The sequence below is a fragment of the Odontesthes bonariensis genome, chromosome 5 (genome assembly GCF_027942865.1).
Source record: "Odontesthes bonariensis isolate fOdoBon6 chromosome 5, fOdoBon6.hap1, whole genome shotgun sequence".
NCBI lineage: Eukaryota > Metazoa > Chordata > Actinopteri > Atheriniformes > Atherinopsidae > Odontesthes > Odontesthes bonariensis.
In genome coordinates this window covers 25,649,617-25,676,015 of record NC_134510.1, presented here as the reverse complement: position 1 = coordinate 25,676,015, position 26,399 = coordinate 25,649,617, and the positions used below count along the sequence as shown (strand labels likewise).

The window sequence follows — 26,399 nt, the reverse complement described above, 5'->3', positions numbered from 1 at the left end:
CAAATACAATTATGAATATGCTCTTTTTTTATGAATATATAAATAAATATCAAATTTACAATCAAATACACGCAGAACTAGCATCATTCCAAATTAATCTAGTTTGCATGTTCGGTTGCTAAACTAAGATTGTTACAATGCAAAAATACTTGATTTCTGCTCAAATATGGAATCATCAGGTCTATTAAAAAGAGTATATTAGGGGGGTTTTTTGTATCTTTATAATACATGATCTCATTTGCCCTCTAGGTCAACAAACCTAAACTAACTTCCCATTTCCAAAAATAGTTCTTTCATTATTGGTATGTCAAGGGTTTTTGTCTTTCTACATAACATAATTAGAATTAAACTGATTGTTGCCAGGCAGATTGCCCACTGATGGTCAGTTTTATCTATAGCCAAATCAGTGCTCCCATTGATCTATAGTACTCTCTCTCGTGTTTGTGTGGTTTTCATGGATATTTAAAAAGCACATTGGTACCAATGAATATTTATCTTACTTTGTGATCATCCATATTTGATAAGACATAATTTGGGACAGTTGAAATAAATAAGTGATCAGTAGCTCCTTTCTTGTTCATTTGTTAAACCTCTCAGCAAACCAGATCATAGCAAAGAGCTGTTTGCTCACATCACACAGATAGAATGAACAGTGGAAACACACTGAAAATCTATTAAGACTTTAATTTTCTTGTTGCTTTTAGATGCATTTTGGACAAAAAAAATTGTGTCTTTTGCATGAATAAGTTACATAATAAATAAAAGCAAACACATTTTATTTTGTCTCATTTTTCACCATGAGGCATTGATAGCAGCAAGTGGCCAACTGAATCATAGTTACCTTAAACACTCCAGTGACTGAAGTTGTCGTTTCACGCTCAGTTTAAAACATAAGTGTTCAACCAGTTAAACTGTCTCAGGGGTGTTCAGGAAACTCTGCTCCAGTATTTGGAAATTAAATAAGGAACAATAAAAACACAAGTATCAGCCCTAAAGCAGTGGAAGTCACAGGAGGTAGCATCTTACTCTCCTGCCTATACATTTAATTTTTTTTTTTCTTGTAGCAAGCGATGCTTATTGATTGCTATGATTATCATAGCCATCCATCCACATTTACCTGCATATTTTTTTAAGTGTTTATCACAAAGCTGTAGTTCTGTGCTGGATGTTTTTCCAATTCACAGATGATCTTCATTATTTGTTATTAGTTTATCCTAAGGAGAGGAAACAAAACTTCTGAAACACTGTAATGTCTGCATATAAACAACTTGACATGGACATAAGTAGTACAATGTTAGATCTTAGATTTTTGTGGCCTTTACACAATCACATCTAACAAAACACTTCTCAGTCACTGAAAAGGGCCAAATTGATGGCGTGGTACAAATTTACAGTTGGTTCCAATATCATATCTATATATCTTATATATATAATATGTTATACAAATGTTCAAAATATTATGTGGGTCAATCAGAGCTCTCCAAAATAATTGATAAGAAATGCAGCCAATTAAGGTCTGAGTATAACTTTGTGTAGATAGGATCTTCTATCTGAATTACATTTATGAGGTTAATGGCAGCTGTCCTTTACCAGATTTTGATAAATTAATATAATTTCGTTCAGTGGGGCTGAGAATGGGCATAAGTCACTAAAAGCATTTTATACAAACAAATAATATATACATTTCTGCATGACCAACAAATCATGCAGAATATAAAAAGGATTATCACTGTCACCGTTAACTGACTGACAGACACTAGTCACACGACATGTTTCATTCATTCTATTATTCTGTGCTAATTCTACAATGCTCTCACGCTGGACATTATTGGTCTTTTTGTACTCTGAAAAGTCTAATGACAAATTTGTGGAATTAATTCACACTAAGTGAACAGGTGTGGCCTTGGTGTTGGGTTATAAATTGTGTTAAAACTGGCTGCGGTAGAAGCAGGATAAGCAACCCAGCACGGGCCAGACACTGCTGGGGGTTAATCAGGGAACAAAATGACCACCTGTTTATGCAAAGTGATGAGGAAACTCTCACTCGGCTGATTGGTGCATTTACGTAGGAACTATTTTTGGTTGCGGTTTCCTGATTGCTCTCCTGGAAAATGGGGACTTGAGCTAGGTAATATGGTTGTTTTGATGATTATACTTAGTAACTTCACCACAGTTACTGCCTGCTGGCAGTGAAAGGACGATTGAATGTCTGCTCTGAAATCTGGACACAGAAATCCAATGTCGTTTTTCTCTGTCTGCCATACATATCCGCTCACAGATCAACCTTGCAAACAGGCACCTTTAACTGTAAGCAAACAAATAATTACAAGTGCATTTGGCATTAATGCTGCTGAATATACATGGAAGCATTTGTGTGTTGACACATACAGATAAAAGCAGACTTGTGTGCCCAGTCACACATCAGACATACTGAAAGCACACATACATACATACATAAGCACATTCACACAGGCACATACACACTTTTTGTTTGTGGCTTCTGCCAGCTTTCTCCCTCTGCATGCCGACTGTGTGTCTGGCACTGGGGTGAAGGTCTGGAGCCACACACAAGCTGTGTGCTCTCTATGGCTTTTACACACTCTGAATGGGCTTTATGAATGGCTGGGGCTCAATGACTGAGTCAATATCAGGGGCCACACTCAACCCAATCCGACAACAGGATTTTGGAGATAAGTCAGAAACAACATGCTCCCAGTGTAGCCAGGAAGCATGTTTCACTTAACATGTCACCAGGTTTTCTCTTGTTTTTCACTGCAAACATTGCGCTGGGGAGTGTGTCAATCCATAGATGTGTTGCTTGTTTGCCATTTCTGGCTGGCCAAAGTACTTTTAAACAGCACTCTGCCGGCTGTATGTAAACAAAGAATGCATGGTTGCGTGTGTGTTTACTCTCATTTTCCCATCAAACTGTATATGACCTGATGGCTGCAACAGATCCAGCTCTCGACATTGCGTAGAGCCAGTGACTGACAGCCTATCAGTGACGGAGGATGGAGTCCTCTGTGCATAACCTTGTGCCCTCAGCAGAATGTACACAGCTTGCCCTATTCATGACCATCAAAAATAAAAAAAACAATGCTCAGCTACTGTACATACAATAAGGTTACAAACATGAATGAACAGACCTCTCCTAACTCCTCACCACTTCTCTATCAATAGATCCAGCACTCGATTCACATTCAGATCTGAATCCAGGCTGAAATCTGGCTCAACAAAGGGAGCTTTTGGAGGGGTAAGAGGGCGGAGGCCAGACGAAAGGGTTTCAAGCCAGTCGGCGGCATCAAACAGCGTTGGAGCCCGTCGTTTCCGTGACTTCCCATTGGATGGCAGAGGCGACGTACAGATGGGAGGAGGGGGAGGAGGAGGAACAGGGATGACCTGGCTTGGGTTTATTACAGCAGGAGATGGAGGAAGCTCCAGTAAGAGAGAAGAGCAAAGAGGCGAAGGCAGGAAGTTGTCATACTTGTTGTGCTGCTGGGAAGGCTGGGATTGTTCAGTTTGAGGCGAAGGAGAAGGATCGGGGGATGAGTGGGCAGGGGATTTATGATCAAAGACATTAACAGAGCCTGGAAGAAGGGCAGTAAAAGGGATTAGACACAGGAAGAAATACGAGTGTCATTTAAGTTTTATTCTTCATTAATTGTGGGAAACGCACCATCACAATTAATAGGCTCATCTAGAATGTCATCAATGGACTGTCGAGGGTCCATCTGTTGCCAAGAGAGAGAAAAAAAACTTCATTCTTACTGAGAAAAACAACCTCTCGGTGATCTCCTGTTTATCTACAGACTCCAACCTGTGCTCTCTGGATAGCTTCCTGTAGTTCTTCCTCCAAGCTGCGAACGCAAGGCAGGGTTTGAACAGGACTTGCTGTAATCTGCACTGGCAGCTCAACGTCATGGCAAATTACATCACATGGCTGGCAGCAAAACACCTGATTAGAAAGCAGAGGTAAATTAGTTGACAGGTGGCAATGAAAGCATGCTCACATACATGAGAAATTATCTGTAACAGAGGGCACTTGAGTGTGCCTCAGAAAAGAACGATGTATATGCATTTAAAGGTGTGTGTATTCTGGTGTGCATGTTTACCTGAGTAAACAGCACCTCTGTTTGTGCATTGGTTTCTGGCTTCCCTCTAGAGCATCCAGGATCCTGTTGCAGGAACGGATGAAGGGATCCGTCACAAGACTGGTTGATATGAAGTTGGTAGAAGCTCATTAATGAGGGTAAATCTACATAGCAGTCACCCCAAGAAATTAACTGTTTTCTAAGTCTTATGAGACCAAAAACTTAAGCCTGTCTGTCCTCACCTCTTTGCCTGTGTGCATGGAGCGTTCCCTTGGCCTGCTCCTTATCCTCTCCCTCATCTCTAGCTCCACACTCAGCTCTCGCTGTTGTTGCTGCTGCTGCTGACTCTCAGTTCTCCAGGGAGTCTCACACTGCAAGGGTGAGGAGGACGACATGGGAAGACTTGGACTTGGAGTTCCTGAGGCAGTGTTGGCAGGAGCCAAGAAGACTGTGCTGGTGAGACCACACTGTTCACCTGCCAAACTGACTGACACAGGATTTGTAAATCCATTAGGAACAGCGTTCAGAGTTCCAGTTGGAACTCTGTTTGGAGTGTCACAGAGAATCTCTTTAGGAATCCCCCCATCTTGGACGTACAGCTGTTGGTTCGGGCTGCTGCTGGGTGAATCTGGTCCAGAGCTGGGGCTTGAGCCAGGGCTCTGGCTGGGTGGCATGGGGGGGCAGGGAGTGAGGGGCTCCACACTCGTGCCCAGCTGGCAGAGGGGAGCAGGGGTGAGGCACGCATGGGGGAGCTGGAAGGGGCGAAGACGCTGCAACAAAGCAGGCTTGGTGCCAGAGACGGGGAGGCCACGTTTACGCAACTGCTGCCTCAACTCCGACACCTGACGGAGGAAAAATGGTGGGGACAGAGAGCATCATCATTTTTTTGTAATAATCAATCAATTTTCAAACATTGTCAGAGTAACTCTTGTCTGATGGGCATGTTTTGTCTTACTGTTAAATCAACAAGGTTTGCAGGGAGAATCTCAGGTTTGGATGCAGGGTTTGTGTCAGTGGGAGTGTGGTTTGTTGTGGCAGGAACAGGCTGGAGATTCAGTGGCATGGCTCCAGAAGACTTTATAAGATCATTGTGATCTCCACTAAAGGAGAGACGGGAACATTTGCTCAGCCGAAACATCAGAGGATTTTTTATTTTTTTTATTAAAACAAAGCTCTGCGTAGGTTTGATCCAACTGACTAAGCTGACACTTGGTCAGCACTGTATCTGCGTGCATACCTGGGTACAACAGTGAGCTGCTGTTGTGTTTGTAGTTGTTGTTGTTGCTGCTGTTGTTGTTGTTGTTGGTTCTGCAGGATTTGAAGCTGGAGAAAAACCTGCTGCTGTTTCAGTAGATGAGAATAGGCTGGGTCCAAAGACTGGCAAGGGCTCTTCTGTTTGGCTCCTCCCACTGGATGTAGATATGTTTTCACATGAGACAATGCACCACAGGAGAATACTTTGATTTCTTACGTTTCCTTTTTAGATAGAAAGCTAGAGCTGCATATCAGTACCTCCAGTCCCAGACCCTCCCCTTTGGTCTGGAGGAATGTACTGGTGATACTTGAGTTTCCTCATTTTGGGTTTGGTATCCCGCGGTTTCCGTGGGCGAGAAAGATGGTTGAAGTGTAGAGAAGGGGGCATAGATGAGGAGCAGGTGGGGCTGGGAGGCCGAGCTGTCTGTAAACACACATATTGCCTATACTTTCTTAAACTGCCAAGGCATTTCACATTGACAGTGTTTGCCTCATGTTAAGGTTACATATTTAAAAGAAAATGTAAATGCTCCACAAATCCCCCAATGACAGAGTGCACTGTCTGGTACTGACATGTACCCGTGCAGCTTGTGTAAGAATAATTTAACCTACATGGCAAATACTGAGCTCCCCTAGATGTACATTTGACAGTAATGAATGCAGAGCAGCTTACAGCAGAGCCGTGTTATTGAAAAAAAAAAACAGGTGTGATCGTCCTGTTAGATTAAAGACCTCTACAAGGCTTTTTTTATGCCTTACGTGGTATACCTCCTGAGACTGCCACCAAAGCAAGCACATTCACTCAGTTTGTAATTTTTGATTTTATCTTAAGGAGCAAAAAAAAAAGACCAAAAAAAAATCCCTCTAGTTACCTTTGGCAGTAGGGGAGTGGTCTGAGAAGTCAGAATCATCCCATTTGGTCTCCCAGTTGTTGCCATGGAGTTTGACTCACCCAGCGTTACACTTACAGGCTGTCTTATGCCTGCGGTTGCTGGGAGCAACGTTAACCCAGACTGAAAGCAGAATATCAGAATATCAGACTGACACATGAAGCTACTTCTAAACTTATATTCAGTTAATACTGTTTTTACCAGATCATATTTGTTCAAAGTAATATGTTCAACTTTTTCTCACCTGTGAATGACTGGGACTACAATTAAGTGCCGGACCCACGGTTAAGCAGTCACTCAGTGACTGGTCACCTGGGAGTCCTGGCAAAGAGGAAATGGCTGGTGTCTGGTAAGCGCCATGTTGCTCAATGGTTGAGGAAGAGGAGGAGGAGATGTCATCTTCGAAGACATCTGCAGGGAAAGAGGCTAGACCTGAGAAAATGAATGGTTAAAGAAGGCTAGATTAAAAGACGAACAAATGAGAGTGGGTGGAGAAATAATAAATTGCGTGCAGCTCTGTCAATGTGTGTCAGCTGCATGTTGACTCACAGCTCTCGAGGGGCAACGCATGTTCATGCTGTTGCTCTTCAGGTGCAGGTGGACGATGGATCCTCTCAGTGAGGTCCTGTGCCTGCCGAGCCTTCCTCTGCCTCTGGGCTCCACACACAGTCCTCTCTACGGGTGGAAGACAAAGGGAGGGATGGTGCAGATGAAAGGAGGGGACAGATGGGAAAACAGCAGAGAGAGATGAGATCGGAGAAAGAGAAGCAACAGGATTTCAGAGCATATGTGATGTGAGCGTGCACAGCAGTTTTGCCACCGGCGATCAGTCCCAACTCAAGCCAGAAGAGGCATCAGAAAATAGTAAACACTTCTGCCCACAGGGGAATGTATTCCCTAGGATATGTACACACACGCACGGACAACATTTTAAAATGTCAGAAAATTAGCTATTTTGAAAACCCAGTTGAAAAACATCACTTTAGAATTAAAAGGATAGTTAGAGCATGTGAGAAGGAGGAAGATGAGAGATAAAGAGAGAAAAAGACATAAGAGATAGTCAGATGTCAGTATTGGCAGAAAATTATGACTGATCCCTGGATTGGTGGGTTTATCATGTGCTGTCAGTCACTGATATGGTTGCTGTCTGCTCATAATGCAGCGTTGGAGTGTGCAACAAGGTCACATTTTGATTTAACTGACAGCCAATGAAACACAGAGTCCTTGTTGCAAAATGTACACAGTTAATTTCTTTGCACAGTTACTGTACAGCAGGGTAGTACAGATATGATATACCACAGACAGAGAATGCAAGAGGACGGGAAGAGCATTATTGTGCAGTATGCTGGGAGCAAACAGGGTAAAGCAAGAAGGAGACAGCAACATCACTGTCAGCGTGGTATCACCTTGTGCAGTTTCAGTGTTCAGACCACCAGGGGGCAACTTCTGAGCGGCACCATCGTCAGTTAGACGCTGAATCAGGAAACAGCAGGTCAAACCAATACTCAGGTCCCAATGATAACAGTGCAGTTAATTGAGTTAAATGTTTGCATAAAGTCCAACTTTGTTGTTGCAAAATTCAGGTTAATTCCCCCATGGAATCATGGCATTGTCTTTGAAGAAGCTATCAAATGCTGTACTACAAAAAGTCTGGATTGAAACTACTGTAAATTATGTATTTTTTAAATAATTTCTCAAAACTGATCTTACAAACTTTTGTAATTCGGTCTTAATTTGTTCTCACAAATGCAATCCAAAACAAAAATGTATGTAGATACGAATACATGTCATTGGGTATTATTGACTGATAGTGTGCCACTCACCTGGGCTTCACCCTGCTCTTTCTCTGTTTTTTGAGAGGGACAGATAGATTTCAACCCTATGTAGACACACAGATTTCACAGATTTCACATCAAAGTACATCAAAGGAGGGATTGTTTTTAGAGAAAAGTAACTTATGCATCAACTAAAAAATACTTCCAGCTTTCAACTTTTCCCTACAAATTTTCTGCATGAAGCATCACAGGGATGTTTTAGTGCAGGTTTTCCAAATGTCTGAAGGCCTGAAGTCCACCATATAGCAGACGGAGACTGGTGTTTGTATTTCTAAGCACTGAAAAAGAAATGTCAGTGAATTTCATGCATTTACAGATCTTCAGAAAATGGATGTTGTGGAAACTTTAAAGATGTTCCAGAAAAAAAGTGTTTTTATCTGTATCTTTAACAAGTTTTTTTTCTTTTTATTCTTGTTTGTATCTTTAAATTCAGACTAAACTCAAGTAAACTAAGTCAATAAATAAACACAGAATACAAGTTTGCAACGCTACAGTTACAGATACAAATGTTAATGCAGAAATTTACAAAGTTATGATTACATAGGAAAACCTTTTCAACTATATTCCAGAAAACTGTTGCCTCTTTATAATTTTCCTTGTTAATTAAATGCATGAGAATCTAATTTCTTTTAGTGGTGCATATCTAGATCTGACCACTGCTGCACATGCACGCTTGTGCAGATGTATTATTTTGCACAGGAAGCATCATTTACCAAAATTTCCACCATTCTATTCTATCATTTCTAGTTTTATTCATGTTATAAACTTAATTACAGCAGGTCAATGTATTAAAATATACTAAAACACTTAGCAATCAATAATCCATCATCTTCCAGTAAAAAAAAAAAGTAACTTGAGAATCTTTAATATGAAATACAACATGCAGCCATAGTGTAAATGGATCAATCATAAGGTTAATGATAAACAAAAACTAACCTGAGTCTGCATTGATTTCACTCAGCCTTCGGTTCTGAATCCTCAACTGAAGCACTGAAAGTCAAAACAACATGTATGAGCTGTGTATCCAAATGAAGAAGAAGGTGAAGAAAACGAATAAGAAGAGGAAACAGAGGATGAAGTAAAAGAAATTGAGAACATTGCTGATCCCGCAATGATTTGGACTGATTTCACTGAATGAAAAAGAACAGAAAAATATGTGGAGACAGATATTAAGCTGAACTGAAAAAAGGTAGACTTCAAGTAATGTTAGACGGCACACTTACTGTTAAATGATATGGCCTTGAAACTCATATTACCCAGCACTTTGCATAGCTTGTAGATTATATATCTCTTTGAACGCATGCCCTCATCTACACACCACATAAATTCACATACACATTAGGATTCAGTACACACATAAACAGGTGAAGCAGGGTTGGGCCCGTGATACATTTCGGTTAGTACTGAGACCTGAGAGACCTGAGGAGGGGAGGGGAGGGCAGGACTGCAAGAGGGGTTGAGGGCAGTAACTATTTATCTCTCAGTATGTCTATTTCTGTTGGTCCCATCCCCCCTTTCAGCTGTCCCGCTCTCTCCAGAAGCCTCTCATACATCCTCTCGTGCTCACGTCATGCTCATTTATGCTGCTAACTGCGCTCTTCCTGCTTTCCTGCCTCTCTGACAACTCAGAACAAAAGTTTACAAATCGGGGCTTAAAGCTGATTTTCCCACTGAGCTGTGGCAGTGATTGTCCGCCAGGTTTCAGCCATGTATTCTGTATTTACACTTGAGGTCCCACATAAAACTTGAACTCCACTTTTGAACTAATTAGTTTTCACATAGTCACATATTATTGTTGCTCAAGGACCGTGTTATACATAACAGTAAAAAAAATATATTTTTAAAAAAAAAGCAGTTTAGTTGTAGTTTAGTTTAATTTCTTAGGCTTAAAATACTCTTTGGGGGGGAGGTTCCAGTGGAGCAACTCACAACTTGTGATGGTGGTCCATCAAACATGTTCTTTTAAGGGATTATAATACGAGCTGTGATTTTACCATTTGCATTACATATTCACACTTATATTAAAGCATTTGCAATGTAAACAGCTCATGCTTAAGGTCAACAAATGATGGCTCTAGCTCAGCCCATGATGTCAAACAGAGCAGCTGCCTAAAGAATCACGTTTTCCAGCAGCTGCTTGTATACCAAGGGAACTGTCTGTGTGTCATTTCCTCGCCTTTCTATTTTGCAGTCGTTTACGACAGCTGCCTGGGAATTCAGCAGCCGCTACAACTTGTAGGGAAACTAGCATTACATTATGCAGTGACAGAAAGGTTGTTGTTCGTCACAGTGCTGGATGTGTTCGGAGTATTAGTACAATGTCGTGGCAGACTGGGTTTTAGAATCTAATCACATCTGTGAGAGGTTAACATCAGACCTATTATTGATTATATTTAGGTGCAATTTTAGTTTTCAGTCATACATTTGCCACTTTAAAGGACCCATACTTTGTTTTCTACTACAGAGAGTCAGCACATTTACATGCGCAGGTAAGTCAAGCGACAGTTATGGTTTGACCCGGCCACCGTCCTTGTCCCAGTAAAGGTGCACTGGAGGGCAATCGAGTTATCGACTTCAGTATGTCAAATGCTCCGACACCGTGGACTATGTGAGAAATTTTCAAGATATCCTGCTGCGTTTAAATTTCCCTGTGGGACATCATTGTACCTACAAGTATAAGAGAACCCACTGCTCAGATGTACAAATATACAGTTAAGCTTTACTGTCTTTACAAAAAGATGCATAAAGATGGAACTTGTGAGCATGTGAGTGTAGGTGAGGACATACAATGAAGTGTTTTGATGCCCATTCATGTTATCTGTGTGCGTCAGTCAGCTTTTGAAAGTTTGATTTTGCTCACTTTCAGTCGGACTAACATGTCTACATGCTTTTTAAAAGTCCAGTTTTTGTCAGGCTGGCACAATGACTGATTTCTCCTTGTGTCACGTGAACCAGCTTAGTATCACCTCAACAGGGGTGAGATTGGGTTATCATCACAGCGCCATATGAAGTAGACCAGGCCGTAAACCTCCCTGTGTGTATAAAGGCTGTCGGTTTATTGTTAGACTGAGAAGTGTTTGACATCTTTTCAAAGTGAGTCTGACAACTGTGCTCTACAGAGCTCGCCCCAGTCAGCTGAGGAAAAGAAAAAGAAAAAGAACATGCTTGCTGTTGGTTTATAAACTACACTGATTCAGGTGGGACATCCATGTGTTTTTGCAGTCCCAAAGTTTTTCAATCTGTGTGCATATTTGCAAATTAGGAATAATTTTTTCCTCATGGAACAAGGTCGACATGTTGCTTTACACCCGCAGGTAAAGACTCTCTTTGACCAATCAGTGGTCTGCAGTGTTTTCATGACACCCATCCAAGTGAGCTGAGCCAAAACTGTTTAGCATTGGCTCAGCTCATTTGGAACACATCTGAGGTAGTATTTAGTGTTGAGTCGAGTCATGGAAAAAGCAACATTTAATAATGCTTGCCTTTGAGCGAGCTTGGGGCACATCAAATAGAGATGCTTAAAGAAACAAGAGCTACAACAGCGCGATTCAGGAAGAAGTTTTTAATTCCAAAGAATGAAAGCCTGCTATTAGAGACTCCCAAAATAAAGCTAAGCCTGTACATTAGCATTCATTTCAATAGCCATTTAAAAAATAATCTGGCAATCACCTATCACTTCTTTAGCGCTAAGACTGATAGGATCCTATGTAACGCCCTATTTCTTACAAAAACACTCCGGCTTATTTTACATCTGTGTACCACTGTACCTGTTGAACAACTTAGTGGCAATTGTTGGGTTATTTTCGTATGCTGCCAGGCCAAAGTAATTCTGAAATGTGATCAAGGCAGTTCAACTGCTTGTTTTTCATCTTTTTTTTTTTTTTTTAAATACAACTTTTATTCCAGTGGTTTGACTGTTTCTCATGAATATTTGATGTTCTAAAACCATATTTTTGCGTCCTTTGAATGAAAAAGAAATTTCCTTCCGTCAAAAATTTCTACACGCACAACTAACAAACTCTTGTCTTGGTTGAACAAGTTTTAGATAGTAACAAGCAGTAATCTTCATTCTCAGGGTCAGCTGTCTTTACAACTTTTCAAGACATCTTTGCCTGCCTAAATCCTTTCTCTGCTGATCGCATGGCAGACAGTATGACTGGCCTCCAGATAATAACCTTGACAAACACACCTTCGCATAATGTTGCAAACCATCCCTGAGATATAAAGCCACTGTGTATAATTTCTTTGGTGCTTTAACTGGCATGATTGATGTCTGCTTGATCCTCACCTGAGCGGAACTTGTTCCGGATGAAAAGTGACCTCTCAGAGGCCAGCAGAGTCATGGTGGAGAGGAGGCTTCGGCGGAGAGAGGAAGTGGAGCAGAGAGAAAGAGGAAATTCCTGGCGTTGCCCTACCAGGAGGAATGGACCCCTCTCCTTCTGTCTCTCGCTGTTGGGAATGCATTAGAGAAGTGGAAGCAGGGGAGACAGAGAGACAGATGCTTGTTAATCCACTGATAGACAAAAACCTATATTGATAGAGACGCACACAGCACCGCAGAGATAGACTGTGGGGGAAATAGAGACGTCTCAGACCTAAAGGCAGACCAAACTCTATAGTGAGCAGCTCTGGCAACAGAAGGCCTCTCTGTGGACAGCCTGTCATAATCACACAGAGTCACAGAGGCCCACCCACAGACAGAGACCGAGCTAACCACACAGAATTAAACAGACAAGAGACCAAGCAAGGAGTCAGAGGAAGGAGAGGGGAGTCGAGGTTGCGTGAGTGACGGAGGCAGAAACTCCAGCAGATAACTCAGGCGTCAGGGCTAGAGGACACTGATTGTGATGGACAAACATGAACTCGCAACAACTATAGCATCGCACAACACATTTACACAGTGACAGCAGGACCAAAAATGCGTTGAGCGTTAAAAGAAGAGGGGCTGACTCTCAAATAGAGAGAGCTGGGAATCTACATAAGCTGCATTAGTGCACACACACAACCTATTTACAATATTGATCTGAAGTGGCCAGCAGCAGAACACCCAGAGGAAGACTGTTTGAGGCGAATGCACAAACACACACACGAACAAAACTACACGCGTGCCTTGGAAAATCTGAGGTTATGCATACTAATTCATCAAAGTGTTCTTCCTATTCCCAATTTGATGAACACCCACTTGACTTGTTTATTACATAAAGAGTCCAAAATGAGGCCATTCATTCATTAGTGCAATCAAATAACAAGAAGTTGATTGAGATTTCATGTCTGACACTGGTATTGTTTAACTACAGGGCACTGAGGCACAAGAAGACACTGAAAAAACTGAGAGAATAAAAGCAGGAGAATGAAAGAGAATACTTACAGGAAAAGGGAGAATTGAGTCCCTCGGGGGAAATTGGAGTGGATTTAAGATTAAATTGAGAGAGATGCGAGAGTGAGGAAGAGAGGGAAAGAGAAAACTTCGTAATGTGTTTAATGACGATTTCTTTCTTTCATGTTCTCATGTCCTTTTTTTTTCCTTTCCCCACTTTTTCACACTTCTCCGTTTCTCAGATTTGTGTCCTAAAGGTTTCAGCGCATGGAGGAAAAGGATCTGTGGTTCCTTCGTCCCCTTCCGATAGAAACCTCTCTCTGCCTCTGCCTTGCCCCCTCTGCCCCTCTCCCTGTCCGCCCCAAAGCATCCTGGATCCTTGGTGCCAACTGTGAGGAACTGTCAAACTTCACCCCTCCCCCTCGTTGTGAACTACTCTTCCACCCCCCTCCCCTCTCTCATAGCCAGCCACCCTCCCTGACACCTGCTGGCTGGTTGACTGGGACGAGACAGTAAGCGTTCATGTGTCTCTTTGTACTTGACTTTCACAAAAGTGGAACCTCTGATGAAGTCAGCGCGGTTCCTTAATGTGAGGAGCTGAACTGACACATAATGTGACGGATAGAGAAGTGAAAGCAGAATAAGGAGACAGTTTATTGCACAGCCATGAGAGAAGCCCAGGAGTGTTTTGGACTCACATCAAATCATGTACTGCAGCAGGACTGCAGGCTCATATGATCCTGTCAAGTTACCTTTGGGTCACCCTCTTAAAGTGATTTAGTAGTGCGTGTACGTGTGTGTGCAACACCACAAAAAGTCACAGGTCAGTAAGTCACTGTCGGTCAGCATACTTTACAGTGTGTATCAGCACCAAGCAAAATCACCACTTTTTCCTGGCTGTTCAAGCTCACCTGAGCAAACATGTAGGGGAGTGTTTGCCCGCTCTTTGCACGTGGGGACGAGTGGCTTTGGGCTGCCGAGGGGGGAACGTGGGGGAAGTGAGGTTGTAACTGGAGCACCTGTTCTGTTGGTTTGACAGACAGGCCGGCGTGTGCTGGTTCAGCAGGTCATAGAGAAGAGAGGGGAGGTGGAGAGGGTGATGCAGGGAAGACAGAGAAAAGTTGGAGAGGAGGGGAGGACAGGAAGAGAACTGATAGGGACAGACAGAAAGAAGGAGGTTGCAGCCATTTTATCTGATGTGGAAAGAATGACGCTGTCGTAGGGATCCACTAATCAGGGCACATGGGGCAGAGATAGCACTGCATGGACCAATTAAGGTTGCCATGGAACAAAATGGATCAACTAATGGGCCACAAAATGAATGGGAACCTAAATTTAATAGATGGTCATAGACAGACTGCTTTTTCAGGTACCTTCCACCAACTCTGTCTGTGTGGTTATAAAACCTCCCCTTTGACAGCCTTTCCTCTCATTCACTGTAAGTGCATTTCTCACACACAAAACACACATAAGCCCTGACTGCACTGACAGCATGGCACATTATTGTTGGAAAGGTGATGTAATTGCTTTTTCCTCCGGTTACCCACCACAGCAACAACCTCTCCCCTGCAGCCGGGACTCCCTTTCTGATTAACACCTGTTACCCTCCTTCTGACTCTGCCTCCCTCCTCATATTTCAAACACACACTAATGCACATACAGACTCCGTAGCGATAATCCTGCACTGAGTCTGATGAGACAGGAGACTTGCACATGGTTAACCTTTCTCATCTGAAATGTCTTATTTTTTTCGTGTGATTCTTGACTCAGTCATCTTTTCATACAGTTTATGGATGGACCTTGTAAATACAGTCATTTAATTCAGTCTTTCAGTTCTAAGCTTTTAGTATTAATACATAAAAAATCTGGTCTTATCAGGTCTTGAATTAGGTGAATAAAACCTCAGATGACAAACAACACATGATAAGTTGACACCGTGTCATTAGATATTTAACAAAAAGGAAATGCAGAAGCAGTTTGTAAAATTACACCATATGATTCATCATGTTTTCCTAGGAGGGTAAGTAGCAGCCAGGTGCTGCTGGTCAGATCCATTTAATCCATTTAGCACCTCAGTAAAAGCAGCAGATGTGTCAGTTTGCTGGTCAAAGGCATTCAGGTGTGTGTTAACATAAAGCCAAGGAGGAAAGACATCAGCAAGGATCTTAGAGAAAAAAATGTTGCTGCCCATCAATCTGGAAAGAGGTTATAAGGCCATTTGCAAATTTGTAGTCTATCATTCTACAGAGAGAAAGATTATTTACAAATAGAAAATATTCAAGACAGTTGTCAATCTTTCCAGGAGCAGAACGTCCACACAAGTTCACTCCAAGCTCAGCACCTGCAATGCTCTTAAAAAGCCCTAGAGCTACATCTCAGACTCTACAGGCCTCAGTTAGCATGTTAAATGTTAAAGTTCATGACAGTACAATTAGAAAGACTAAACAAGTATGGTTTGTTTGGAAGGTTTGGAGGAGAAAGCCTCTTCTCTCTTAAAAGAACAGGCTGCAGTAAAGTTACATCTGAACAAAGCCAGCCCAAAGTGGAGATGTTTGGTCATCACAGTAGCACATTGGGAGAGAACCAAACACAGCATATCAGCACAAACACCTCATACCAATTTATGACCAACTGGTGGTGGAGGGCTGATGATTTGGGCTTATTCACAATGCAGTTACTGAGTCCACCATGAAATCTTCTGATCTTCTTCCAATGTGAGGCCATCTGTACGACAGCTAAAACTCAGCTTAGACTGGATCATGGAACAGGACAATGATCCTAAACACAGCAGCAGATCTACAGCATAATGTCTAAAAAAGAAAGTTCTCGAGGTGTTGCACTGGTCCAGTCAAAGTCCAGAAAACAACTCAACTGAAATGCTGTGGTGGGACCTTCCGAGAGCTGTGCATAAACCAATGCCGCAAACATCAATGAAATAAAGTAATGATGTAAAGAAGAGAGGGCCAGAATTACTCCACAATGATGTGGGAGACTGATAACGTCATACTGGAAACAATTAATTCAAGTTATTCCAGCTATAAGTGGTTCTACAAGCTGTTAGATAATTGTGTGTACTTTGTGGTTCATATACTGCTTCTACATTTTGTCTTAGTTTTGTTGAATAAATATGTAATTTATTGTTGTTCATCTGAGGTTGTATTTTTAAACCTCGTAAGAACCTTTTTGGCAATGACTATTTCCTGATACATCAAGCCTTAATATTAAAAGAGGGTATATTTTCTATTTCACTTTGAGGATGAATATATGAATTCATATTCATGAAAAAGCCTCCTTCTGTCTTCATTGTATCTGCAGAGTTGGAGTGCAGAGCCAGCTCTTCAAAGGCTCTCTGTCTTCTGCTTTTCGCCCTGGTGTAAGTATCCTTCCACCATTTGAGAGAGCTGAGACAGCATAGAGAATGAGCCAAACACATGCAGCTCATCGTAAGTATGAGCCTGCCCTCACATGGCTGAACTGTGCAATAACAGCCAGGTATATTAGACAAAAAAAAAAAACATTCATGGTTCGTTTAGCCATCCATCATGTTGGCTCTCAATAGTAATAATGGGACTTCTGATATAACAGAGTTCATATATAACAAACATTTCAAAGGCCCAAATGTATCAAAGAGAATAAACAGCTGAAACATACAAGTCGAACACCCTTCCTTACATCTGCTGCCTCTTTCTGGTCATTCATCATTGGATCTATTCTCGTCCCCCTCTCCACCCTCCTCTACCTTTATCACTTCAATCACTTGGCAGTGTGCCTTGTGCCACTCAGAAGGCCCACTACCCGTTCCACTTCATGCAACACAAGCACAGTCTTACACACATACACAGACAAATTTCAAACACACACCCCACGGACTTCTGTCCGCGTTCTGTCCATCATCCATCTGTCCGTCAGTAACTGCACTTTGAAGCTCCGTGCTATCTGGATAGTTACCAACCTGCACAGACAAGGAGGCATACGTACTGCACTACACATCCCCAGCTGGACTGCTGATCTCGCACACTCAGTCAGCTGAATATTCATCATCATCATGCACTGAGGACCTTGTAGGATCAGCGAAGCAGCAGTGGTGTCAATTAAGGGGGTGAAATCGGTTTTGTGTTGGTTTGTTCTCTTTCTTCCTGACAGAACAGGACTGATTTAATAGCTGAACCCTCAGAGTGACCTAAGCAGTATGGACGCAGCACTTCAATGAGCATCCGCAACAAGAAAGTCAGAAACTGTTACGAAGAGGCCTCACCACCAGCATGGTTTGAAAACCAGTTCCTGCATTTACTTTGAGTACAAAGACAACATGACAAATGTTCAAATTTGAAAATGTACTTTTTTTCATTTTATTTCAAGAAATGCATTCTGATTTTTAATTTGATGCCAGTAAAATACAAACTACAAACGAGGAGTTAGAAATAATAATGATACTACAATGATAAAAACACCCGGTGAAGCATGTCACTTGGGTATAAAAAGAGCATTGCTGGAAGTTTGAGTCTTTGAGAAGTAAATGTGGAAACAGGTTTTCAACTCTGAATCATTTTGTGTGCGGAGAGTTCAACAGTTTAAGTATGTTAAATTGTATGTATCCATGTAATCGCAAAGAATTTTAGGGGATTTCATCTTCTTTGGTACAATAAATCACTCAACAACCTCGAGCACTCAAAGGACTAGGCTGTATATATGATCAAGCAGCCATGGCCTTTGGGCCCTCGGGCTCCACCATCATAAACAGAATATGAACACAGTTCATCACTGCTTCCACAAATGCAAGTTAAAACTTAAAATGCAAAGAAAAATAAAATAATAATAATAATATCCAGAGTTGACACTAGTTGCTCATTTATGATGAAGGTGAAGTGGAAAACTGTTCTTCCCTAAAAAGAAGAGGCACCATCCAGCTTGTTATCAGGTAAAAAGCAGCGTCCATGGTGGTATGGGGGTGCATCAGTTCACATGGACATGATTAAATGTTTAAGTTTCCAGTAAAACTGGACAATATTTACAGGTTTTAGGGCAGCACATAGTGCTGAGGTGCCCGCCTGCCTGCGGAAAACAGTGGCCCCTTTGTCAAATGTGTCATATTGTTGAGCCACTGAAAACATATATATTTTTCTGCTTTTAAAACCAAAGAATTTGGTTTCCTTATTTTCAAATGTTTACAGAGTGCTTTTAAAAGTATTGTAAAAAAAAAAAATATAGAATAAATGTTGCAACACATAAAAGTGTTACGTAATTATCCTTATTATCAATGAATCCATATGCATTGTTTACTTTGCCCTTTGCTCCATAAAGACTGTATGTGAACTGGATCACATTCATGCACATAGCACCAGCGACTTTATACAAGTACAACTGCTCTTGCTCTTTTGCAATATTAACAAATCCTTGTATAAAATTGCATAATTTACTACAGTCATATTTTACTGTTTGTTGTTGTGCGTGCTGAATAGTAACAATTGCTTTTCCGGTTTCATAGCAGCAAATACTGCATTCTCCCCAACACCATCTTCATCCTCAGACAAACTGCTCGGTAAACCTTTGTTCCTCACACTGTACGCCTCTGTCTCCTTTCACTGTGAGTTTACCAAACTAAAACACAGTGGAGCTCAGCAGGCCAGAGCTTCTTTATTTGTGCACTGGTCGGTGAAGGAATACGGAGAAGGATATTAAAGATGACCCAGGCAGGTCTATTGAGCAATAAAGTATTTAAAAACTTATCTTGAGCTTAGCTCTGTTAGGCTCTGTGGGTTAAATGGAGCAGAAAATTGAAAGAGTGCAAAAAAACAGAGGGCTGCATTACTAACTCAATTACTCCCTGGAGGCAGTCCAAGTGGCCAGCTTGCACACCCAACCAGTTACACTTATCTTAATCTTCTTGATCACGAAGAGTCGTGTAAAGTCTTCCTTTGGTGATTAATCTAGAGGAGAAAATTGAGTCTTAGGATCAGCTTGAATAAAGAGAAATATGGACCCTCGCTGCAATGTTCATTACCAAAAAGAATTGTACGTGATTGCAATCTTTTTAAGAGTAAGTCATGTTAAATGAATACTTATATCTTTAAAGCAGCTTTATGAAAAAGACATCAAAGCGGAAGAAAAATCATATAGACAATCGGACAACGATTGAAGTGTAGCTGTCAAATTTTTATTCCAATAAGTTAACATAATTCACCCTTAAAAAAAACTCGGAATATAGTGTTTATGTTGGAATAACTCAAAAACATTTGGTCAAACTCTTACAAGATACGAATTAAATACATAAAATCAACAGCTGCAGCTAAATTAAAAGAAAGCATCTTCAATCACAATGTAAAAAAACTGAATTTTGAATTCAAATAAAATAAGTGCAAATGCCTCACAGTGTCTCTGACGATAGGAAAGATTCAATCTTTCATAAGTGATAGTGCAGAAGTGCAGCTCTTACAAATAGTACTCTTTATATATACAATAAGAGCTGTGATTTGTTTAGACTAAATAAGCTTCATTCTTTTCGGAGCACTTAAGTGTTTAATCACAGATTGCATGTGAACGCAACCACTCAGGGGCAGGTTAACATTTTAATTAACATTTTGAACTCGCCTGAGCTTTCCCTTCAGTCTATGCATCTTTTTTTTCATCGAATTCAAAATTTTATCTGACTTTGGAACCTTCCTTTTGTCCCATTAAATGGAATTTATATACATTCATATCAATACTTTGCCATTAAAAACTGGAATAAATATTGCAAGTGCTCCCTTCTTTGAATGTTAATTAAAGTTATAGCCTAGCTAGAGTTAGATATGATCAGCCTGCCCACACTCCTTCCTTTAGTTTAGAGTGTCAAGCCTCCATCTCGGACTCGGAGTTATCCAAAGTTGACACGGTGGAGCTGTACCATTCGGCGCTCTCTTCTTCCTCCTTCACTCCTGCTCCTTCAGCACCTCCCCCTCTGTCTCTTCTCTCGTTAAGCATTTCCATGGCCACCTGGTGATAGGGGTGTTTGCGTTTGGTGTGTCGGCGCAGAGTGTTGCGCTCGGCAAAGCGCGTGTGGCAAAGTTGGCACTGGTAGGGCTTCTCTCCGGTGTGCACCCTTTGATGGCGCTGGAGCTCACCCGCCTCCCTGAAGCGCTTGGCGCATATGGGGCACACAAAGTTCCTCTGGCCTGTGTGGATGTGCTTGTGTCTCTGTTGAAATAAATCATAAACATTCATTTCAAAATGGCTTTCAGGTAATATTCTTCTGTGACTTTTTGTAAATATGTAAAACGGGTTGCCGTCACTGTTCCTTAGTCAGCATTAGGCTACCCAGCTTTTCTGTTTGCCTCCACTACAAGAAGTTTTGTTGCGTTTAGCAAAAAAGCTCAAACAGCCCACTGTCAACCATCTGCCCAACACCAAGCAGGGTCAATACTTGGCTTCATTGTCAAGTGGCCAGAAAAATAACTCCATGTGTAAATAAGCAACAGGTTGCTAACAAGCTTTTTATTTAGCTGTTAATTAAATAATATTTTGACTGTAATGCCATGTTAGACCCACTGAAAATCATAGAAAATCATCTAATCTCGTTAAAAAGTTATAAAACAGTCAGCTATAAACAGTCAGAGTATAACAGTTCAATTAAAAGCCAAAATTCCAAGAAAAAGTTCAGAGGAAAACTTCCGCGTATTGTGGACAAAAACTGTGGACCTAATCAAAATATACTTCGCAATCAGATTTAGCAAAACGGCGCGTTTCTGATTTTTGCACGCAATCACGTCTTATCAGAAGCATCGTGACCTCGAAGAGACACAACTGTGACTGGAGAAGAAAATAGCTTGAATTGGAAGAGGGGAGGACTGTTGTATATCAGGTAAAACAACTCATTGCCCAGATGCAAGTTACATCTATTTAAAATGGTATTAGTGGTAAAACCTACAACAACAGATCATGTTGTAGTTCCTCCTCAATAACACGAGCAGCGTCTGTTTGTGCTGTGATGAGATTCGTCTCACCTGCCGGGAAACATCTGCTTTGTTTTATTCCCTCATCAGTCTGTGACTTTAATCTCAGAAACGTTGAGTTATCACTTGCAAACTTGTGGCTATATCATCTCAGAAAATGTTTTTTTCATAAATCTGAGTTGTTCTTTATGGGAATTTTTCCCACTTAGTTTCATAGACTAGAATCGATTAACAGATCAACTTTATTGTCTCTATTTGTACCACAAAGAATGAAATTAGTCTTTTTCATGCAGCAACATCTGCCAGATCTCACAGAAAAATACGAAGTCACGAAACAGAGAACTTTGCATTTTTTCCAATTAACACAAATTCTGTATTTTTGTGTCTTTTCTTTTTTTGTGCCACCCAGCGTTGCGTTTGAAGCGATGTACTTTGGTGGAAAGTCTGTTTGTTACACTTTTTGAGTGTTTAGCCAAATAAAAGGGGTGGGACTGAGCAGCCAGTAATCCGGTTTCAACACAAACTGGGATGCTTTCCTAAGCTTGAAAAAAAACAAAAAACATTTGCATTTCACTTTAATGGTCGACTTGTCTGACCTTCTTCAATATTTTCGCTAAATATCCTAAACTAACCGTGTCATTTTGATAGGTAGAAATGCAACGAAACAGCGGCTGAATCCTAAAATGGTTGTTCTCCGAAAGTAAATTAACATTTCTTTTAAAACTTCAGTGGCTGGGATGGGTTTCGCCATGTAAGAGTCATTTTGTGGCACTTCCTGAAATATGGGAAATCATGTCTGTGGACACACATTCTGTTTTCTAGTCAATCGGTTCTCAGAGAACTTTTTATGACTATTGAGAGTGAGTTGGCAACACAAAAGTGTGTAAAAGTATTCATTAACGCACATAAAGAAGCCGTCAAAGATAAAAACATGTCTTGAAAATTTCAAGAGAAAATAGTAAATCCATCTCAAGTAAAAAGAGTGAAAGAATAAATAAGTGCTAAGAACTAGAAACAAGCAGATTCGATCAACCATGTTCATCACTTCAGCTGATTTATAGCAAACCGGATGAATGAGTGGTCCTGAATAAACTTCAGTAGAGTTGACAGAAAACTGTTAACTTTAGTAATTCTTCAAGAAAACCAAATAAATCGTTTTAGCTTTCAGGTTCTGAGTCTGGCTTGTAAATGGAAATGTGAAGATTTCAGTTCTGAAATTGATTTCCTGTTTTCTGGATTGATGATCAAACTAATCGTGAACAACATCGGCACACTAATCGACGATGAAAACGATCCTGAGCTGCATGTCTCGCTCAGAGCTTATTTCTGCTGCTCCAAGTAGCCAAAGCCAATCATTTACTGGCACTGTTATAGCACTTTACGCCATCTGCATTAGCGGCTCCTGTTAATGCTTTTGTAGATCTACTAATGAAACAACGGCCACAATGAGCATGCGCTCACCTGCAGATGGCTGGAGCGTTTGAAGGCTTTGCCGCACTGCTGGCAGACATGAGGCTTCTTCTGTGAATGAGTGATGGCATGGCGCTCAAGGTCAGAGAGGTAAAAGAAGATCCGCGGGCACAGCTGGCAGCACAGCACCCTGCGGGCGCCCAGAGCCGTAGGAGACTCTGCAGGTGACAGAGGGTCCAGGGGGTCAAGGGAGTCAAGTTTGCCTGAGGGGAGGATGGGTCCCATGGGAGGGGAGGGTGGAGCAGCCATGCTGGAGAAGTAAAGATGGTCATCTAGAGGTAAATGTTCAGAGTGGAGGTCTGAGGAGTCACATTTAGTGTCTGAAGCTGGTGACTGCGCCTCTGCCTCTGAAGTGGGCTGAGCTAAAGGGTCATATGCCGCAGACTGGGGTTGCGGAGAGGATGCTGCAAAAGTTAATGGCTTGTTGTTTTCACTTGAGGCTTCTTCAGCAGATATGGCTTCACTTCCAGGGTTTGATTCAGAGTAGCTGATCTGAGTTTGAATAAGGGGAGCCGTGCTGCGGTGGTCATCCTGCGGAGCAATGGTGGACGAAGGGACAGCGAGAGAGGTGAGAACGGGGCCAGAGGTCATGTTATTCACGCCTGACAGGATGACAGGAGGGTTGTTGGGGCTCAGTCTGATGACAGGGTGAGACAGCATGGGGAGAGTTGATCCCAAAGCGCTGACCTGACCAGAAGATAAAGAAAGGGAGACTGGAGCTGAGGCTGCTGTAATCTGGGACAACTGACCCGTCGAGGGGTCGAGGAAAGCGATAGGGGTGGAGGTAGAAGTGGAATCACCGGGTGAAGTGGGTACAGAAGAGAGGAGGAGAAACATAGGAGTGGAAGCACCGGGTGAAGAAAGGGGAAGCGAGAGGCCAACTGGAGCTGAGGAGAGTTGAGAGGAAGAGGAAGGAGACAGGAGGAGAAGGGGAGCATTGGCTGTAGGACTTGCAAGGATCTGAAGGGGTTGGGTTTGAAGTGACATCCCAGAGGAAGAGGACAAAACTGTATCAGCCTCCTCAACAGCTCGAGCGTTCGACTCTGCTGCTCCTGAAGAATCTGAGTTTGTCATCAAACTTGTAAAGATTTCTGGAGCTTTTGTCTCATCAATGCCTTGCGATGACAAATCAGTGGCATGGGCTGTTGAGGGGTAAAGATAATCAGAAGGTGCTTTTAGTGCATTATCTAAACTTAGGCTGAGGCTAACATCTGCCAGTGTGGCCAAATGTGCTGACCCCGTGTCTTCTATCTCCGCTGCATTGGCCTGATCTGAGAGTCCACCCTGTGACGTGGAAGCATTGACTTGTGGCACTTTGAGTCCATCTGGACTGAGGGTGTACGGGATTCCCTGGTCGTCAATGAGAAGAAGGTTTTCAGTGTCACAGTCAACTGAGGAAAGGGATGTGAGGACGGAGGTAGAAAAGAAAGAGGGAGACAGGAGAGATTCCTCAGGCAAATTTGTACCACTTAGATATAGCTGAGAGTCCTCGTCGTCGTCCTCTTCTACCATGTCCCTGTCTCCGTCTCCCTCATATTCGTCCACCTCCATGATCAGCGGGCCCTCACAGCCAAAATCATCCAATAGCCGTCCACACCTCCTCTCTCGACTTTCTCTTTTCTTTGGCAAACTCAGGTCCAGCGGCTCTGTCTGCTCCTCCATTTCCCCCTCATCAAATGTTTCGAAAGACTTCAATTTTATTTCTTGCAAAATTAAAGGAACATCCTGCTCAATTTCTCTCTCTGTAGATTCCTCTTTAATCCCCCGATGGCTCAGTACTTTAACTGAGTTTGTGCTGGAGATGAAACTCGTCTCTGACCCATCCATGTGAAGGATTTTAACATCCAAAACTTCCCTGTCTTTGCTCCTTTGTTCCCCCTTCTCTGATTCTGTCTCATGGAATGATTCTGCTTTAGTTTCTTCAGTCTTTTTACATGTGACTTCCATGATCTGTCCTTCATTTTTAACGGCTGATATATGGATTTGACTTCTGTTTCTTTCTGTGATCACTGCTCCTGCAGAGACTAAAACAGGTCCTTTAAAACGTGAGCGAACACAGTCTTTGGTCAGGCTGATGGCAGAGTTTGTGATTGGCCTCTTGCACCGTGGGGGAACAACAATTTTGATTCTTATTGGCTGCCTGCGCAGACCAGGCACTCCAGTCTTTACTGTAATTGGCTGTCTGAACCCACCAATCTTACTTGTTTCCTGAGAGGCTGGCTTAGAAGTCCCGCCCTCCTCTGGCTTTTTCCCATTGATTGATTGAGCATCTTGCCTGATGGTCACTACTGCTTTGACAGGGCAGGACTTGAGGCTACCTGGTTTAGTGCTGGATGAAATTTTATCCTTTGGGTCCAAAAACTCCTCTGTCACTGGCCCTGATCCCTCTCCACACTGGCTGCCATTTTGAACTTCCAGGCTGCCACTGGTCAGGACTGAGGCCAACTGAGAATCCATTTTGGGGCATACCTGTTTTTACTTCCATTAATAGAAATAAAGATAAAATAATAGATTAGAAAATCAGAGTAGCCTAATTATATTAAAAGAGAATACAATTAGATATATGAAGACTGATTAGTTATGAAGGGAATTAAATAAATACTAGCTTGGTTGGGGAAACTAAATGGTTATAATTGGGGTCAAGCCAATACTCCTCAGATATTGAGATCAACAGTCTTTCAATTAGCAAACCGTTCACCCTCGGGTCGCAATGGTGGGCGACATAATCTCCCTTCCTCAGCATCAGATCGCCCTGATAATTCTGCTGCTTATCTTGCGTTATCCTGAATTATAGCTCAGTGAATTCCTAACCGAGCCGATCATTCACAGACACGCGCCGGATCACTGAAGGGGTCCGAGTGATGCGCGAGAAATAACATTTTCCGCGTCCTTCTTCTACTATACGTGTGCAACACATATACTGAAACCTCTCCTTTTAAATTCGCACCATAATATCCCTCACACTCCTTTTGGTTCACAAGAGCAAACCTTTTCTAAAATATCTCTGGGAATAAATGGAGGAGAGCTGTCTGTGGAGGACGCCATTACGCACAGTTCTAGGTCCGAGATGCCAGTAATATTATGATGCGTGTGCGCCCTGACAGCTCTCGGACCTGGGACAACGTCGTCACTAACGTTCAGTAGGAACAGAGAAATATGTATATTTACACACGGTCGCGGCTTGCAGCGGATCCTTCCCTCAGCAGCGGAGCTTCCTCGGACCTACAGCCAGCCATTTTAGAGCTGAGGGTCCGAGACGCCGAGAGCGCAGCTTCAATACAAACTTTCCCGGCGCGCCGTCGTTTTATCTCAGAGCTGCTGTCAGAGCCGGCTCAAGACGCACCGGACACGCTTTCGATACATTTAAAACTGTATTTTAAACTATACTCCACCCATACACTCGCTGCATTGGGACTGGCTTACCAGAGCAGAGGATATTTCCGGAGGACCAAATATGACTGTGCAGTGTACAGGGTGATGCTGCGAATGCTGAGGGAGGGAGGGGTCAAAGGGAGTTGCTATGGTGTCGCAGCCTACCGGGTCCGACCAGTAGCCATGTTCAGCCTATGAGTACAGTTGAACCTGCAGCCTGCAAAGGGAGGCTGTGGAATCAC

At 42.2% G+C, this 26,399-nt stretch overlaps 2 protein-coding genes across 7 annotated transcripts; both read right to left on the bottom strand.

Annotated features, from left to right (window-relative positions):
• Positions 1-664: 664 nt before the first annotated feature.
• Positions 665-13,736, bottom strand: LOC142380131 (uncharacterized). 3 transcript variants are annotated; one of them, XM_075465691.1, is made up of 16 exons: positions 13,439-13,736; positions 12,359-12,519; positions 9,007-9,060; positions 8,059-8,114; positions 7,642-7,708; positions 6,785-6,910; positions 6,480-6,667; positions 6,218-6,358; positions 5,604-5,769; positions 5,329-5,500; positions 5,047-5,191; positions 4,334-4,933; positions 4,113-4,211; positions 3,818-3,955; positions 3,677-3,731; positions 665-3,587 (listed from the first exon to the last, which is right to left on the bottom strand). In XM_075465691.1, the coding sequence occupies exons 2-16, from the start codon at positions 12,411-12,413 to the stop codon at positions 3,160-3,162; spliced, it is 2,490 nt and encodes an 829-aa protein (XP_075321806.1). In that variant the 5' UTR covers positions 12,414-12,519; positions 13,439-13,736; the 3' UTR covers positions 665-3,159. The 3 variants fall into 3 exon arrangements, with proteins under 3 accessions (XP_075321806.1, XP_075321809.1, XP_075321808.1); XM_075465694.1 differs by having other exon boundaries at positions 4,113-4,175; XM_075465693.1 differs by having other exon boundaries at positions 6,480-6,646.
• Positions 13,737-19,570: 5,834 nt separating this feature from the next.
• Positions 19,571-26,259, bottom strand: LOC142380129 (uncharacterized). Of its 4 annotated transcripts, none has more exons than XM_075465688.1 (3): positions 26,209-26,259; positions 22,777-25,263; positions 19,571-20,560 (listed from the first exon to the last, which is right to left on the bottom strand). In XM_075465688.1, exons 2-3 carry the CDS (start codon positions 25,240-25,242, stop codon positions 20,216-20,218), a joined length of 2,811 nt encoding a protein of 936 aa, XP_075321803.1. In that variant the 5' UTR covers positions 25,243-25,263; positions 26,209-26,259; the 3' UTR covers positions 19,571-20,215. The 4 variants fall into 4 exon arrangements, with proteins under 4 accessions (XP_075321803.1, XP_075321802.1, XP_075321804.1 ...); XM_075465687.1 differs by lacking the exon at positions 26,209-26,259 and adding an exon at positions 25,954-26,174; XM_075465689.1 differs by lacking the exon at positions 26,209-26,259 and adding an exon at positions 25,958-26,174.
• Positions 26,260-26,399: the final 140 nt, after the last annotated feature.

Coding starts and splice junctions, on each gene's coding strand:
- LOC142380131 (XM_075465691.1), bottom strand. CDS start 12,413: ATGACTCTGCTGGCCTCTGAGAGGTCACTTTTCATCCGGAACAAGTTC. Junction 3,956..4,112: donor CAGAGGTGCTGTTTACTCAG/GTAAACATGCAC, acceptor CTTTCTAATCAG/GTGTTTTGCTGCCAGCCATG. Junction 3,588..3,676: donor TGAGCCTATTAATTGTGATG/GTGCGTTTCCCA, acceptor CCCTTCTTCCAG/GCTCTGTTAATGTCTTTGAT.
- LOC142380129 (XM_075465688.1), bottom strand. CDS start 25,242: ATGGATTCTCAGTTGGCCTCAGTCCTGACCAGTGGCAGCCTGGAAGTT. Junction 20,561..22,776: donor AACGCTCCAGCCATCTGCAG/GTGAGCGCATGC, acceptor TTATTTCAACAG/AGACACAAGCACATCCACAC.